The sequence below is a fragment of the Scyliorhinus torazame genome, chromosome 7, assembly GCF_047496885.1.
Source record: "Scyliorhinus torazame isolate Kashiwa2021f chromosome 7, sScyTor2.1, whole genome shotgun sequence".
NCBI lineage: Eukaryota > Metazoa > Chordata > Chondrichthyes > Carcharhiniformes > Scyliorhinidae > Scyliorhinus > Scyliorhinus torazame.
The window spans coordinates 219,882,925-219,899,434 of NC_092713.1; the positions used below are offsets into that span (position 1 = coordinate 219,882,925).

Consider the following 16,510-nt stretch of genomic DNA (forward strand, 5'->3'; position numbering starts at 1 on the left):
TGGATACTCTAAATTTATTTTTTTTAAAAACTTCCCTTACACTGCTGGCAAACAACCCCCTAGGACATTGGTTCCAGACCTGCCCATGTGTAGACCATCCAATTGTGATGGTCCCACCTCTTCCAGAACCGGTTCCAATGTCCCAAAAATCGGAATCCCTCATTCCTGTGCCATCTTTCAAGCCACGCATTCAGCCTGTCTATCCTGTCATTCCTACTCTGACTAGCACATGGCATTGGTAGCAATCCCGAGATTACTATCTTTGAGATCCTACTTTTTAGATTAGCTCCTAACTCCCTAAATTCAGCATGTAGGACCACATCCCATTTTTTACCTAAATCGTTGGTGCCTATATGCACCACGACAGCTGGCTCTTCATCTCCCCCTTTAGAATGTCCTGCAGTTGCTCTGAGACATCCAGGACCCTTGCAATATACCAATCTGGAGTCTCGTTTGAGTCTGCAGAAATGCCCATCTACTCCCCTTACAATCAAATCCCCTATCACTATAGCTCTACCACTCTTTTTCCTGCCCTCCTGCGCAACAGAGCCAGCCTTGGTGCCATGAACCTGGCTAATGCTGCCGTCCCCTGGTGAGCCATCTCCCCCAACAATATCCAAAATGGTATACCTGTTTTGGAGGGAGATGACCGCAGGGGACTCCTGCACAGCCTTTCTATTCTTCCTCTGCCTGTTGGTCACCCATTCCCTATCTCCCTCAGTACTGTTTATCTACAGTGTGACCAACTCGCTAAATGTGCTATCCATTACTTCCTCAGCATTGTGGATGCTCCAAAGTGAGTGCATCCACAGCTGGACACACGTCTTGCACGTGAAGGAGCCAGGGACAGTGGACATGTCCCTGAACTCCAACATCGCAGAAGAGGAGCATGACACAGGTCTGGAAAAAAATAGCAATTTGATTATGTAGCAATAGAGGATGACAGCTGTGGTAAAGATGTGGAGCTGTTATGTTATTGTACATGGGAAATTGTATATGGCCCATTGTCACACCTCCAGAGAGCAGGTCCATTTCAACAGGATGAATTTTAGGTCGCATTCCTTAATGGTAGTGGCATTCAGTTAAGTCTTCAAAGGCGGGCAGCACGGTGATGCAGTGGTTAGCACTGCTGCCTCACAGCGCTGAGGTCCCAGATTCGATCCCGGCCCTGGATCACTGTCTGTGTGGAGTTTGTACATTCTCCCCGTGTTTGCATGGGTTTCACCCCCACAACCCAAAGATGTGCAGGGTAGGTGGGTTGGCCACGATTAATTGCCCCTTAATTGGGAAAAAAATGGATTGGGTTCTCTAAATTTCTAAACAAAAAAAAAAGTCTTCAAAGGACTGATCAGGTGGCACAGTGGTTAGCACTGCTGCCTCACGGCTCGGAGGACCCGGGTTCGATCCCGGGTCACTGTCTGTGTGGAGTTTGCACATTCTCCCAGTGTCTGCGTGGGTTTCAGCTGCACAACCCAAAGATATGCAGGGTAGGTGGATTGGCAAGCCTAAATTGCCCCTTAATTGGGAAAAAAAGAATTGGGCACTTTAAATTTGCACAAAAAATAAAATAAATTTTTTCACAGTGCGTCCTCTAGATGCATTGTGAAACTGGAGGAACACTGGCGTCATCATGAGCATCAAAATTGAAGTTGAAAATGTTAGGAAAACATAGGCAGCCTATCAGGGATTTATATTTGTATTGGTAAACATTAGAAATAAGGTTATAGTTTAAAGTGGGTTTAATTTAATGCTTCTGTGCCTGAAAGGGTAAACCCTGTAGTTAGATTCAAGCTGGACAAAGGCATTTGTATGTGTGGGGGTTGGTTCAACTATGTTTCTATTATGCTTAGAGGGGGCTACGGCATGATGAATAAAGAAATAAACCAGCAGTGGTTGCTTAGCAACTGGGGACTTGTAAGGTAGAGAAGCTTTTAACTTTTAGTTCAGTTAATTTGATTGCAGTTAAGATAGGTAGTGAGAGAGAAGGCAGCTCGCACAGCTCTGCTAGGAGGAGTTGGTTTAGAAGGCTAGAGAAGGAACATCGCTCTCAGCTTTGCCAGAAGAAAAGCCATATTATGGAATAATGGTTAAGAAAGCAGATGCCAGATATCTAAGGTCCAGCTAGTTAAAGAACTAGGGAAATGTAGCAAAGTGTCCAAGTAGTCTGAAGTTAAGTGAACAGAGGCCGGTATTGTTCAGAAGAATTCAAGGAAGACTAAGCAGTATTCTGTGTTAAAGAGATAATTGCAGTAACCAGAATTAAAGTTCAAAGGATGCAATTTTAATACAGTTTGGAATTTTTTTTTAGAAAATATTTTATTGAAGCATTTGTAATTTTCACAGTTTAACACATTAACATTTCTTAAACCGCGTGGGCCAACACACGCAAAAAACCTAAAAACATGTCCCCTACTGCCCACGCCCTATTCCCTAATTACCCGTATACGGAGTTCCCTGTCCTTATCTAACACTGCCATGCCTCCTATTTTCTTCCCCACCCCGCCCTTTTCCCCCTCCCCTTACTGCTGACGTTCAATTTTTTTTGAAGAAGTCGATGAACGGTTGCCATCTCTGGGCGAACCCAAGTTGATCCTCTCAAGGCGAACTTAGATTTTTTCCAGGCGGAGAAACCCTGCCATATCGCTGACCTACAAACTTCACTTAGGGTGCTCAGAGTCCCTCCATACCAGCAAAATCTGTCTCTGGGCCACCAAGGAGGAGAAGGCCAGGACTGATCCACATTAGCATATCATGGTGCAATCACACACACACACTGATGGACAGGTAGTTGGACCAACCAACACAAACACTACATCGCAGCTCACCCCCCCACTTTGCTCCCGTGAACCAGCCTTACCAGCTAGACTAGCAGGTCACGCCCCTGGTTCTAGGATTCTACCAGCTGATGGAACTTTATCCCCCAACTCTTAACACAAGTTTTCAAAACAATAGCACCAAGCACAGAAAGCAAACAAACCATCCACTTAAGGTCCAGGCTTAACTGCCCACCTGTCCAGGCTTAACTGCCCACCCCTCCTCCTTTACAACATCTCATCAATCCCATCACCTTCAAACAGAGCCCCAAACAATGGAAGGGAAAACAAGCAGGATAAATGGAAAGACAGAAAGAATTATGCATGCAAAAACTGTCTTTCCTTCCTAGAACATCTCAATTTGAGATCTTTTCTTCACCCCCCCTCCATTTTCTTTTCTTCGTTTTTTTTTTAACAACACAAAAAAAAGGAAGAAACTGTACCTTGGTACATACACTAAAAGGTCAAAGTTAGATAGCTCAGAGAAATCCTTCTCTTCCCGGTCATCATAACTCAAATTACAGTGCACCACAGAACTTTTTGATTTAAATCACTATCGACCAGTTTTTTTCTTTTTTTTTTTAAAAAAAAAGTCCTTATGGGTCCCCCAGGTTGTTGTCTTTCATAAAGACCACCACTTCTTCCGGCGAGCCAAAATATAGTTCACGGTCCTCGTAGGTTATCAAAAGACGGGCTGGGTAGAGAAGTCCAAATTTTATTCCCTTCGCATACAGGGCCGCTTTAACTTTATTAAAACTCGCCCTCCTCTTAGCAAGCTCTGCTCCCAAGTCTTGGTAAACCCGGATCTCGGCTTCTTCCCATACTAACCGTTTTGTCTGCCTAGCCCATCTCATGATGGGTTCTTTGTCCAGGAATCGATGCAGCCTCACCACCATCGCTCTCGGAGGCTCACGACCCTGGAGCTTGCGCATAAGTGCCCTGTGAGCCCGGTCCGCCTCCAACGGCCTGTCGAACGCCTCTGCCCCAATCATTTTCTCAAACATCTTCACAACATATACACCGGCATCCGATCCTTCCTTTCCCTCTGGCAGACCGACGGTCCGAACGTTCTGCCTACGGAGACGATTCTCCAGGTCTTCCACCTTTTCCAGCAGCCGCTTTTGCCGATCCTGTAAAATGCCAATTTGCAGTGCCATCCCAGTGGACTGCTCCTCTTGTTCCATCGCCTGCTCCTGTAGCTTTTGGATCGACTGTCCCTGGACCTCCATCCGGTCGACAGCCTCCTTAAATCGAGGCTACCACCTTGGTCAGGTCCTCCGCACATTCCGTACGGTGCCGGGCAAACTTCTCATCCAGGTATGTAACCAACTGATCCATCGACCATTGAGCCGGCGGGGCCGGACCTCGCTTCTCTGCCATTGCAGCCACCAAGCTCAGATCCTCACTTCCAACCAGCTTTTGATTCCTTCTTTTGCGATTACTTTCTGAGCGTAGTCCCATAGGATAGGGGTCGCCTTCTCCTCCTCCTCATTTTTATCCACTTATGTTAGAAAAAATTTCAGCGAAAATCCAGCTTAAAAGCCGTTAAAAAAACCTACCAAGAGCGGGAGCTGCTAAATGTGCGACTGTTCACAGCATAGTCGCCACCCGAAGTCTACAGTTTGGAATTTGAGAGCTAAAGCAATTGTGAACAGTTTGCAAAGCAGTTCTTTGGGAATCAACCTACATCACTGATTCTTAACCCCACCATCCACACAGCCTTCACCTCAATCAAGTGCTAACTCCCACTTTTAATCTTGGGAGCTAGCCCCAATAAACATACAGCCTGCCACATCCTCAGCGTGCAAGCAATATTTCACATAAATATTCTTTCAAGTTGAAACTACTGACTTAAAGCAGAATGCTAACATAGTTCTTAGTGTTACCTTAATTACTCATGTAATTTTTTTTTTCTTTTTATAAATTTAGAGTACCCAATTCCTTTTTTCCAATGAAGGGGCAATTTAGCATGGCCAATCCACCTAGTCTGCACATCTTTAGGTTGTGGGGGCGAAACCCACGCAAACACGGGGAGAATGCGCAAACTCCACACGGACAGTGACCCAGAGCTGGGATCGAACCTGGGACCTCGGCGCCATGAGGCAGCAGGGCTATACTCATTTAATTTTAGCAAGATTTAAACATTAAAACTGACTCAAGTATCCTTGATATTTATTTTGGTAATCATCAGCTCCTTTCCATTATGCACAATAAAAGTTAAAATAAAAATGTACTGTGCATTTTTAAAGACAATGAAGCTTAAGACAGTACAGTTTAAATGTGACCTTTCCCCCCCCTCTACCAACAGACCAAAAGTAATATCAGATTCTGGATCGAATTTGGCTTACCCTTTGGTGGAAAGTATGACTTGCTTTCTGCTTTATGAGGCCAGTCAACAACCAGAGAACCAAACCGACGAAAGCTTGCTGTGATTTCATCTGTTTGAACAAAAATATGCTTAGTGTCTCCTAGCTACATGGATCACTTTTCTGCAAGACACACATAAAATACATTCCACATCTGTGGCCCTGGAAGAGAATAAATTGCAACAAAGACAGACTCAGATTTCTTGACCCAGAGACCACTATGCATAATACTCCTTGCACTTCATTGTGCAATATAACACGTCTTGAGATTTTATGGACTTTGTAGATGATCAGTTGAATATTACTTGATTTAACGTTGAATAAAGCTGGTGTGCCCAAATATTAACTTGTCATATTTATAGGTTTAAAAAATATTTTGGAACAAACTAATTTTATTTTAAAAAGCACCACTACCTTCATCAATATCAGGTGGTAGGCCACCAACAAATACTTTACGGGAATATCGTTCTACTCGTTCGCCATTTTGATGAGGAAAACAATGAGGAGAACTTAAGCCACCATGAAGACTTTGATCACCACGTCCATCATCAAGGAAACCATCTTCAACAGGAAAAAGTGATGAATGACCTAGAAGAAACACAAATATTAAGCTATTAAACACTTGTTTCTTTTAAGGAAGTAGTTTCCAGAATATTTTTCTTACCAGTTACCCTTCTAAAATGGATGCATAATCAATGGCTCTTTTTAATATAACAAGTTTGCAATATAATCTCTTTTTGTGCATAGCATATCAAAATTTGCAAATTTTCTTTGCAGTTGGTTCACACTGAATCTTGCATAGATTTGCAAGCACAAGTTAAGGCGACAGAAGAATTATAAAATAAAAATAGACAATGTTGACTGCTATCGCAAGTGTCTCTGCATCTAAATTCTAAAATTAAATAGGTTAATGTTTCTTGTAAAAATTTGCCAGAACCCATATTTAATTTTGAGTTTTGTCAAGTCAAATAGATAAGTTATTAACCACTTGGTGTATAACTTAACAATGCAAGTTAAGCATATTTAGAATAGACTTGGAATAGTTGATAATATGGTAAAGAATAAGATACAAGGTACAAGCAAACATTAAGAATACTAAACTGAAGGAGGGCCAACTTCAGCAAGTTGAAAAAGGGTCTGACCAAGGTGGGCTGCAATCCATTCCAACAGTTAAAAACAATAATTCAACAATGGGAAATCTTCAAAGAGCACATAGTTCAGTAGAGAGTAGATGCATTCCACGAAGGGCAAGGGAAAGAAAGACACCCAAAGCCAAATCTCTCTGCATGACTGAAATGATGGAGGTTAAAATGAAACTGAAATAGACTGTTTTTGACAATTGTAAGGTTCATAACAGAGTAGAAAACAAAGGTGAATATAAAAAGTACAGTGGGAATCTATTAAGAAAAGAGTAAGTGGGGGAAGAGAAAGCATTAGAATAGACTAACAGCTCATATGAAAGGGAACCCAAAAGTCTTTGAAGGTAAAAGGGACCAAACATAAATTATTTGTGTAAGGCAGAGGATATGGCTGAGGTACTAAATTAATACTCTGTATCTATCTTCATTATAGAAGATGCTGTAATGTGGCTGTAAAAGAGACAGTAGTAATTTTGGATATAATAAAAAATAAAAAGGATGTAGTTAAAAGGTTGGCAGTGGTTAAAAGTAAAAAGATCACAAACTCTACGGGGTGCTTTCTAGTTAACTGAAGGAAGTGAGGATGGAACTTGTGGAGGTTCTCGCCACAATCTTTCAATTCTGCTTGGAAATGAGGGTGGTGCTCGAGAACTGGAGGGTTGCAAATGTTACACATCTGTTTAAAAAGGAGGAAAGAGATCAACCCAACAACTACAGGCCAGTCAGCCTAACGTCGGTGATGGAGAAACTTTTAGATAAATAAGTTGGTATTTGGAAGAGTATGGACAAATAAATGAAAGGCAGCACATATCTTGTAAATGCTAATAGTGCTTGACTAACTTGATAAGAGCAAGTTGATGAAATAAGATAGGTTGATGAGGATAGAATAGTTGATGTTACATCTATGGATTTTCAAAAGGAATTTTACAGAATAATACTTATTAGAAAGATTAAAGTCCATGGGATTAGACAGTGAGAGAGCATGGATACCAAATTAGCCAAGAAACAGAAAACAAAGGGCAGCAATTACTGGTTGCTTTTCAGACTGAAGGGAAAAAACAGTAATCATAGAATCATTGAATTTACAATGCAGAAGGAGGCCATTCGGCGCATCGAGTGTGTACCAGCCCTTGGAAAGAGCACCTTACTTAATCCCACACCTCTATTCTATCCCTGTAATCCAGTAACCTCACCTAACCTTTTGGACACAAAGGGGAAATTGATCACTGCCAATCCACCTAACCTGCACATCTTTGGACTGTGGAGGAAACCGGAGTACCCGGAGGAAACCCACGCAAACACGGGGAGAAAGTGCAAACTCCACACAGTCACCAGAGGCCAGAAATTAACCAGCGTCCCTGGAGCTGTGAAGCAGCAGCGCTAACCACTGTGCCACCCCAGAGATTGATATTAGGACGACTGATCTTTTTGAGATATATTAATCACCTGCATTTGGGTATTCAAGACACAAGTTTTCAGATGATATGAAACTTGGAAATGTAAAGAAAATGAGGATATCAGTTGGACCCAAGATCATTGAAATGGGACCATACACAACAAATTTAGTGCAAGGAAGTGTTAGAATAAACAAGTAGAAATAATGTAAACTAAATGGTACAATTTTAAAAGGAGTGCAGAACAGATAAATCTGGGGGGTTTATGGACATACATTTTTGAATGGTGGGAAGGCTACTGAAACAGCTCAAGTTATTCTTGGCTTTTTAATAGAGGAAGAGGGTGTGAATGCAAGGAAGTTATGCAAACTCTTTAGAAAACACTGGTTAGGCCTCAGCTACAGTACGTTTTCAATTCCAGCAACCATAGTTTAGGAAGAATGTCAAGGCTTCGGAGAAAGTGCAGAAAAGATTTACTAGAATGGTACCAGGGATGAGGAACTTCAGTTGTGTAGAACTGGAGAAGCTGGGTTCGTTCTGCTTAGAGCAGATTAATTTAAGATAGGATTTAATACAGGTGTTCAAAATCATGAATGGTTTTGATTAGGGTCAATAAGTAAAAACTGTTTGCAGTAATAGAAGAATCAGTAACCAGGGAACACAGACTAAAGGTGGCTGGCAAATGAATCAGAAATGACGCAAGGAGACATTTTTGGAACAGTGTATTATTGTGACCTAGAATACACTGCTTGAAAATGTTGTAGAAGCAGGCACAATACTAACATTCAAAACAGTTGGATAAATAATTTGAGAGAAAAGCTACCCAGAGCTATAGGGAAAGTGCAGGAACGTGGGAAAAATCGGATAAGCTCTACCAAAGAGACAGCACAGGCTTGATGAGCCAAATGTCCTCCATCCATTTTTCATCATTCTGTCGTTCTATGTTGCAAAGATTTTCTTGATGATGCTAATGAGTTCTATTTGAAGAAGCAGAACACTGATTTTTTAAAAAACCAATGGACTTTCCTAATGCCAGGGAAAAGTTTAATGTAGGCAATCCATTTGAAAATATTTAGGTTATACTACGAACATGGATGGAGGCCATCGTAGGTTCGTAAAATATGGATGACCTGAAATACTCAAAAGGTTTTAATTAACATATTTACCACTTTCTAAAAATTCTATGCTGACCAGATTACATTTACTTGTTTTGAGCAATGGAGTTCAATACAGACAAGTGTGGGGTGTTTCATTTTGGAAAGTCAAATCAAGGTAGGACTTTCACTGTGAATGGTAGGACCTTAAGGAGTATCATGGAACAGAGGGACCTTGGAAGTTCAGGTGCACGGTTCTATAAAGGTGGAATCAAGGGTAGATAGGGCAGTGAAGAAGGCTTTTGGCATACTGGCTTCATCAGTCAGGGCATTGAGTATAGAAGTTGGGAAGTCATGTTGCAGTTGTACTGGACGTTGGTGAGGCCGCATCTGGAGTATTGTGTTCAGTTTTGGTCGTCTTGCTATGGGAAAGATATCAGGAAACTGGAGAGAGTGCAGAAGAGATTTACGAGGATGTTGCCAGGACTTAAGGAACTGAGTTATAGGGAGAAATTGGACAGGGTAGGACCTTTTTCTTTCGAGTGTAGGAGACGGAGGAGTAATCTTATGGAGGTGTACAAGATCATGAGGCATGGAGAGGGTGAATACACTCAGTCTTTTTCCAGGGTTGGGCAATCGAGAACTAGAGGGCATAGGTTTAAGTTGAGAGGGGAAAGAATTAATGGGAATCTGAGGAGCAACTTTTTTTTTTTTTTTAAAACACAGAGGTATGTGGAATGAGCTGCCGGAGGAACTGGCTGAGGCAGCGACATTGACAACCCTTAAAAGGCATTTGGACAGATACATCGGCCGAAGGGCCTGTCTCCATGTCATAGATTCTATTCTATGAGAAGGTGGCGGTGAGGTTTCCTGTATTTATTGTGGTGAGAATTTGCACTCGGGCTTTTGGGTTGATATTAAGTATCATTGGGCAGTTTTGTCGCAGAGTGGCTAGTGTCCTTGTCTCAGAACCAGAGGTTCTGGGTTCAAGTTCTGCTCCAGGACTTGATAACCACAGGGGGTGATCATCAACCTGTAACACTTTCAATACGCTTATAGCAGGCAAGCAGGAAGAGCTGGAGAATTTTCTGGCCAACCATTTTAGACGTGGAATGATGCCCCTCAAGCTATTGCCTCTGGCAACAGGCTAGTGACCTGTTCCAGACATCAGCAATTGATTTGTCTGCCTCATGCAGTTATGTGGGAAGAGAATAAGAAGAATTAAATATCACAATGGCAGCACTACAAATTACTTGTGATAGTATTTAGGGATTGACAGAGTAATCATCAACAGGTTGTTTCCCTGACTGGTGAATCTAGAACATAAAGGTACAGCATCAGGATCAGGACCGAGATGAGGAGCAATTTCTTCACTCAACCATGCTGGATGCATTATGAAACTTTGGAACTCTCTACTCAGAAGATAGTCGACGCTCCATTGTGGAATATATTTGAGGTTGAGACAGACATATTTTTGGGGTCTTAGGAAATCAAGCGGTATGGGAAGCAGGTGGTAAAGTGGAGTTGAGGCAGAGGATCACCCACAATAGAATTAATAGAAGGGTAGGTTCACTGGGCCACTTGGTCTACTCCTGCTATTTTTAAAATTAATTCATGAATGTGGGCTTCTCCGGCTAGGTCAGGATTTATTGCCCACCCCTAATTGCCCTCGAGGTGGTGGTGGTGAGCGGTCTTCTGGAACCGCTGCAGACCTTGTGGTGTAGGTACACCCATAGTGCTGTTAGGGAGGGAGCTCTGGGATTTTGCCCATCAACAGAACGGAATAGCGATATATTTCCAAGTCAGGATGGTGAGTGGCTTGGAGGGGAACTTCCAGGTGGTGGTGTTTCCATGTATCTGCTGCCCTTTCCCTGTAGGATGGTAGTAGTCACGGGTTCGGAAAGTGGTCTTAGGAGTCTTGGGGAGTTTGTGCAATGTATCTTCTTGAGGGTACACACTGCTGCTGTGAGTCAAGGTGGCAAGAGTGCATGTTTGGGGAAAGGATGTCAATCAAGTGGGTTACTTTGTCTTAGTGTTGTTGGAGGTGCATTCATCCAGGTAAGTGGGGAGTATTCCATCATACTCCTGACTGGTGCTTTGTAGAATGTGGCCAGGTTTTAGGGAGTCAGGTGGCAAGTTATTCACCACAGGATTTCTAGCCTCTGACCTGTGCTTGTAGCCACATCAGTGATATGGTTAGTCAATTGAGTTTTGGGACAATGACAACCTCTAAGATATTGATAGTGGGAGGGATTCAGTATTGGTAATGCCTCTGAATGTCATGGGGTGATGGGGTGATGGCAAGATTCCCTCTTGTTGGAGATGCCCCGCCCGGAATCCCATTGACTACAGTTTTGCTCGGGTTCCTTGCCATACTGTGTCAAATTCTGCCTTGATGTCATGGGCCGTCACTTTCACCTCATCTCTGGAGTTCATCTCTTTTGTCTACGTTTGAACAAAGGCTGTAATCAGGTCAGGGTCTGAGTGATCTTGGTGGAACCCAAACTGCACGTCACTGAGCTGATTATTGCTCAGCAAGCGCCGCTTGATAGCACTCAATGATTCCGTCCATCATTTTACTGATGATTGAGGGTAGACTGATAGGGCATTTTCCATATTACCAGGTAGATGCCAGTGTTATAAGCTATACTGGAACAGCTTGGCTAGGGGACCCAAGTCTTCAGTACTATTGCCAGAATATTGTCAGGGCCCATTGCCTTTGCATTATCCAACACCTTCAATCAATTCTGATATCATGTGGAGTGAATCAAATTGGCTGAAGTCTGGCATCTATGATGCTGGGGGCCTCCAGAGGAGGCAGAGATGGATCATCCAGTCGGCACTTCCAGCTGAAGATCGTTGCAAGTGCCTTATGTTTTTCACTGGTGTGCTGGGCTCACCCCTCATTGAAGATGGGATTATATGTGGAGCATTCTCCCCCATTATTTAATTGTTCCCCTAAACCGAATACCCCTTCCTTCAATCATATATCATAAAAATTAGCAATTGCTGCTTCACGGAACCAACTGTTGTGGGTGTATTCCATCTTTAAACTCCCTATAAAAGCCCGCCATCTGAAATATTTCATTTAATCCTTTGTGACTTTTCATTTTAGACATCTCATCTCGTGAAAGCAGTCAGTTTCTATATAGTCTATCCCATCTCCATTATTTTATACACCACAATCAAACCATCTAATAACGCACTAGTTCAAATAAAAACAATCCTTGTGAAAACATTTGCTCTCAACTCCCCATCCTCTTTTGACCAAACATTTGTTTGTTGTTTCGAATCTCTTTATTATTGGTTCATCGTCTGTTACTCTGCTGTGAGGCACCATGCAACAATTTTATGCATTAATGCTTCTATATGAAAGTTATTCTTATGAAATTACTTTCTGAAAAAACTTCCTGGAATCCCACTTTGCAATGTTAATGATTTAAGATAACAGTGGTTTACAGCCTTCAAGAACAGAACATAATATTAGCAGTCACAGCTGCTGAATATAGGATCAATGATTTTGATCTAGGAGAAAATTATAAGCTGGGGATTCACGTCTATTGAGGAACTGTCTATTTATAGTTCAAATTCTTGTGGGATACAGAGAACTGGTTCATACATAAATATATTTGCTTAAAATTATGTATGGCATTGTCCGCCTGGCTAAATTTGACTGGGATTTGTAAAAACATATTCATTCCAGGAATAGAATCCCTACAGTGCAGATGGCCATTCAGCCCATTGAGTCTGCACTGACCCTCCGAAAGAGCACCCAACCTACTCCCATGCCCCCACCCCAACCACCCTTATGGACACCAAGGGCAATTTAGCATGGCCAATCCACCTAACCTGCACATCTTTGGATTGTGGGAGGAAACCAGGACACCCGGAGGAAACCCACGCAGACACGGAGAATGCCACCAGAGGTCGGAATTGAACCCGGGTCCCTGGTGCGGTGAGACAGCAGTGCTAACCACTGTCACCCACTGAGCATTGCTGCCACAACCATCCGTGATTGCCCTCAAGAAAGTGGTAAAAAGTAGTTTTCTTGAACTGCTAAAGTCCATGGTCCACCACAGTGCTGTAAGGAAGGGGAGTTCCAGTTTTTTGACCCAGTGACCGTGAAGGAAAGGAGATATAGTTTGTAGTCAGGATGGTGTTGGCTTGGAAAGAAATTGTAGATGGTGGTGTTTCCTCATGACTGCTGCCCTTGTGTTTCTAGATGGTAGTGGTCACAGGTTTAAGTGCTGTCAAAGGAGTTAGCGTGAGTTTCTGTAGTGCATCAGGCCTTTAATCGCTGCTCCTTTGTCCTGGTAGGGAATGTGGTAGTCAGGGAGCCTATCAAGTAGGTCATCCTTTCCTGGATGGATTCCAACTTCTTGACTGTAATTGGAGCTACACTTATCCAAACAACTTGAGCCTTGCAGATGGTGGACAGACGTTTGGAAGTCAGGAGAAGAGTTATAATAATCTTAATTAGTGTCACAAGTAGACTTACATTAACACTGCAATGAAGTTACTGTGAAAATCCCCTAGTCGCCACATTCCAGAGCCTGTTCAGATACACTGAGGGAGAATTCAGAATGTCCAATTCACCTAATAAGCACGTCTTTCGGGACTTGTGGGAGGAAACCGGAGCACCCGGATGAATTCCACGCAGACACGGGGAGAACGTGCAGGCTACACAGACAGAGACCCAAGCCGGGAATCAAACCTGGGACCCTGCCTTATATTCACTGCAGTACAGAAGATTGAGGTGGAATCAAAGTAAGGTCTTTTAAATAATTGAGGGATTCAGAAAAGGGAGCATCAATACTAAAATTGGTCAAACAGAAAATGGGAAAAACTGGGGGGGGGGGGGGGGGGGGTGGGGGGGGCAGGAATGGTGTGAAGATTACTTTCTCGCACCATTTCCTCCTGGTCCATTGCATTCCTCAAATTAGAACTTTCTCTCACCATTTCCTACTGGTCCATTGCATTCCTCAAATTATAACATGTTTGCTTACATGCATTGTAGATTTTTAAAATGTGATATGGACCTGAGCCTATAAATATATGCACCAGAAATTAAGTGGGGGGGGGGGGGGCGGGGGGGGGGCGCTTTAACCCAGCGTTCGGTTCATCCCGCAGCATTCAATACGGTCTTGGTCTTTAACTCTCTGCCCATTCCCCATATTCTGTATTCCCCGAGACCAAACTCTATCCCTGCCTTAAATGTATTCAATGATGGAGCGTCCACAACCCTCTGGGCTCACAACCCTTTGAATGAAGTAATTTCCTCTCGTCTCCATTCTAAATGATTGATGCCTTATCCTGTGACTGTGCCCCATACTTTAGATTCCCTAACCAGCAGAAATGACATCTCAGCGTCTACTCTATCAGCAGAACCTTGTACGTTTCAATTAGATCACCTCTCATTCTTCTAAACGGCAATGTAAATGGATCAAATTTGCCTTAGGTCAACCCCTTCATCCCAGAGACCAATTTACTGAACCGTTGCCATACTACCTCCAGTGCAATCTTTTTTTAAATGAGGATGCCAGAACTGCACAGCACTCCAGATGTGATCTCACCAAAGTCCTGCACAGCTCAGCAGGATTTCTTTATTCCTGTAATCCAATCCCGTTGCAATAAAGGCCAATATGCCATTAAACATTTTAATTGCTTGCTGTACCTGCATGTTAATTCCAAGCATTCCCTGAGTGCACTCGTCTCTCTATACATGTATATGTGCAAATTTCTCACCTTTAAAAAAAATTAGTTCTTCTATTCTTTCAAAGTGATTAACTTCACATTTCCCTATATTATAATCTATCTGCTATCTTGTTGCCCATTCACTTAACCGGTCTTCGCAGCCTTTGTCCTCCCGGTCTCTGCATCCAAGTCATTAATATAGATTGTGAATAGCTGAGGCTCCAGCACCGACCCTTGTGGTATCCCATTACTCAATTCCAATTTACACACACACATATACACTGCTTCCTATCGGTTAACCAATACTCTATCCATGCTAACATATTACCTCCAACTCCATGCACACTTACTTGCCTATTAACGCTTTGTGCAACACCATACCGAAAACCTAGTTACATACTCAAAAAACTTCAGCAAATTTGGAAATAGGATTTCCCTTTGGTAAAACCATGTTGACTAGCTCATACTATGCTTTTCTAACATTGCACAGTTTACACTGATAGAAGACAAAGGTAGTTTTAAGGGATTCATATTTGCATTGGTAAACCTTAGAAATAAAGTATAGTTTTAAGTGGGTTTAATTTAATTTTTCTGTACCTGAAGGGTAAAACCTATAGCTTGATTCATGCTCAACAAAGGCGTTTGTATGCGTGGGTTGGTTCTGTTCAAACTGTGTTTCTATCGTACTTCGAGAGGGTTACGACATGAAGAGTAAATAATTGGCCCAGCAGAGGTATGTGGTGTTGCTTAGCAACTGGGGCCTTGTAAGGTAGAGAAGCTTTTCAGTTTTAGTTGAATTTGTAGGTAGTTGGGAGTGAACATCTCTCAACTCTGCCAGAAGAATGGCTGGACAGGACAGGATCTGCAAAGAGGCAGGCTTCCTAAAGTACAAGTTACAGTCCAGAGAATTGGGACAGAGTGTTGGTGACTGGAGTTAAGAGAGCAGAGATCAAGGTATGGTTCAGAAAAATTTGAGGTAGAGTAAACAAAGTATTTTGAGTTAAAGAGATAATCACAGTAACTAGGTTTAAAGTGGGACTGCAGACTTCAGAGGTAGGTAAAACATCTGATGTCCGTTTAATAGTTTGGGAATCAAGTGTTAAAGCATTTGTGAGCAGTTTGCACAACAGTCAAGACAATGAAATTCTAAAGAGCTTGGTGTAAAATTCTGGACTGGATTCACTGTTAGAAGTGTCATTTGGAAAACCTGGTCTGGATTTCGTAAAGCAAACTGCGAAGATAAAGCATACTTATGAGAGAAGATCTTAAAGCAAGTTTTTAGGAGTGGAGTTCGGAAACCCTCATGTGACAATCATTTGGGGGGGGGGGGGGGGGGGGGGGGGGGAGAAATCTGAGGGGACATCCAAAAACATTCACTTTGGGTTCGGAGTGGAAAGTGTACTTGCCCAGTCATCTTGTGTGCTTAAAGGGGGCTATGTTAAAGAAACACCATTGTAGAATAAGATGTACTTTGTAATCTGTGTAATTGTTATACTAGTGGGGCGGGGGGGGCATATTGTGTTACAACAGTCAATTTTTTCATGTTTAATAAATGCTTTTGTCATGTTGTTATAACTAATTAGGGGTCCCTTGAGTCTGTTCCTCCAGATTTTATTTTGAAAAAGTTAAAGTTATGGTCTTTTGAGAGTGCCATTTTGGGATCTTTCCTTCCAGGTCTATCAACTGGAATTATAACAATACTTCCTTAATAGGTTACAGCATTTTCCCAATAACTGATGTTAAGCTGACTGGTCTACAGTTCCCTTTTAGGTTCTCCCTCATTTTTTGAAAAGTGGAGCAATATTTGCCAACTTACAATCTGATGGGACCATTCCTGAATCTAACAAATTCTGAAAAATCACAGCCAATGCATTCATTATCTCGACAGCTTTCTCCTTTAGAATACTAATATGCAGGCCATTAGGTCTCTGTGATTTGATATAATTTAGCCCCTTACCTTTTTCTCCGTTGATATTAATTTTCCCAATTTCCTCCCTCATTATTGCCCCC

General features: G+C 42.4%; 1 protein-coding gene across 2 annotated transcripts in view; it reads right to left on the bottom strand.

The window, feature by feature from the left end:
* cpeb4b (cytoplasmic polyadenylation element binding protein 4b) overlaps positions 1-16,510 on the bottom strand; it is a 146,131-nt gene that overhangs the window by 22,234 nt on the left and 107,387 nt on the right. For both annotated transcript variants that reach the window (XM_072512079.1, XM_072512078.1), the window contains 2 exons: positions 5,594-5,767; positions 5,162-5,251 (listed from right to left, as the gene is read on the bottom strand). In XM_072512079.1, coding sequence (XP_072368180.1) covers positions 5,162-5,251; positions 5,594-5,767 — 264 coding nt within the window. The remainder of the gene's footprint in view (positions 1-5,161; positions 5,252-5,593; positions 5,768-16,510) is intronic.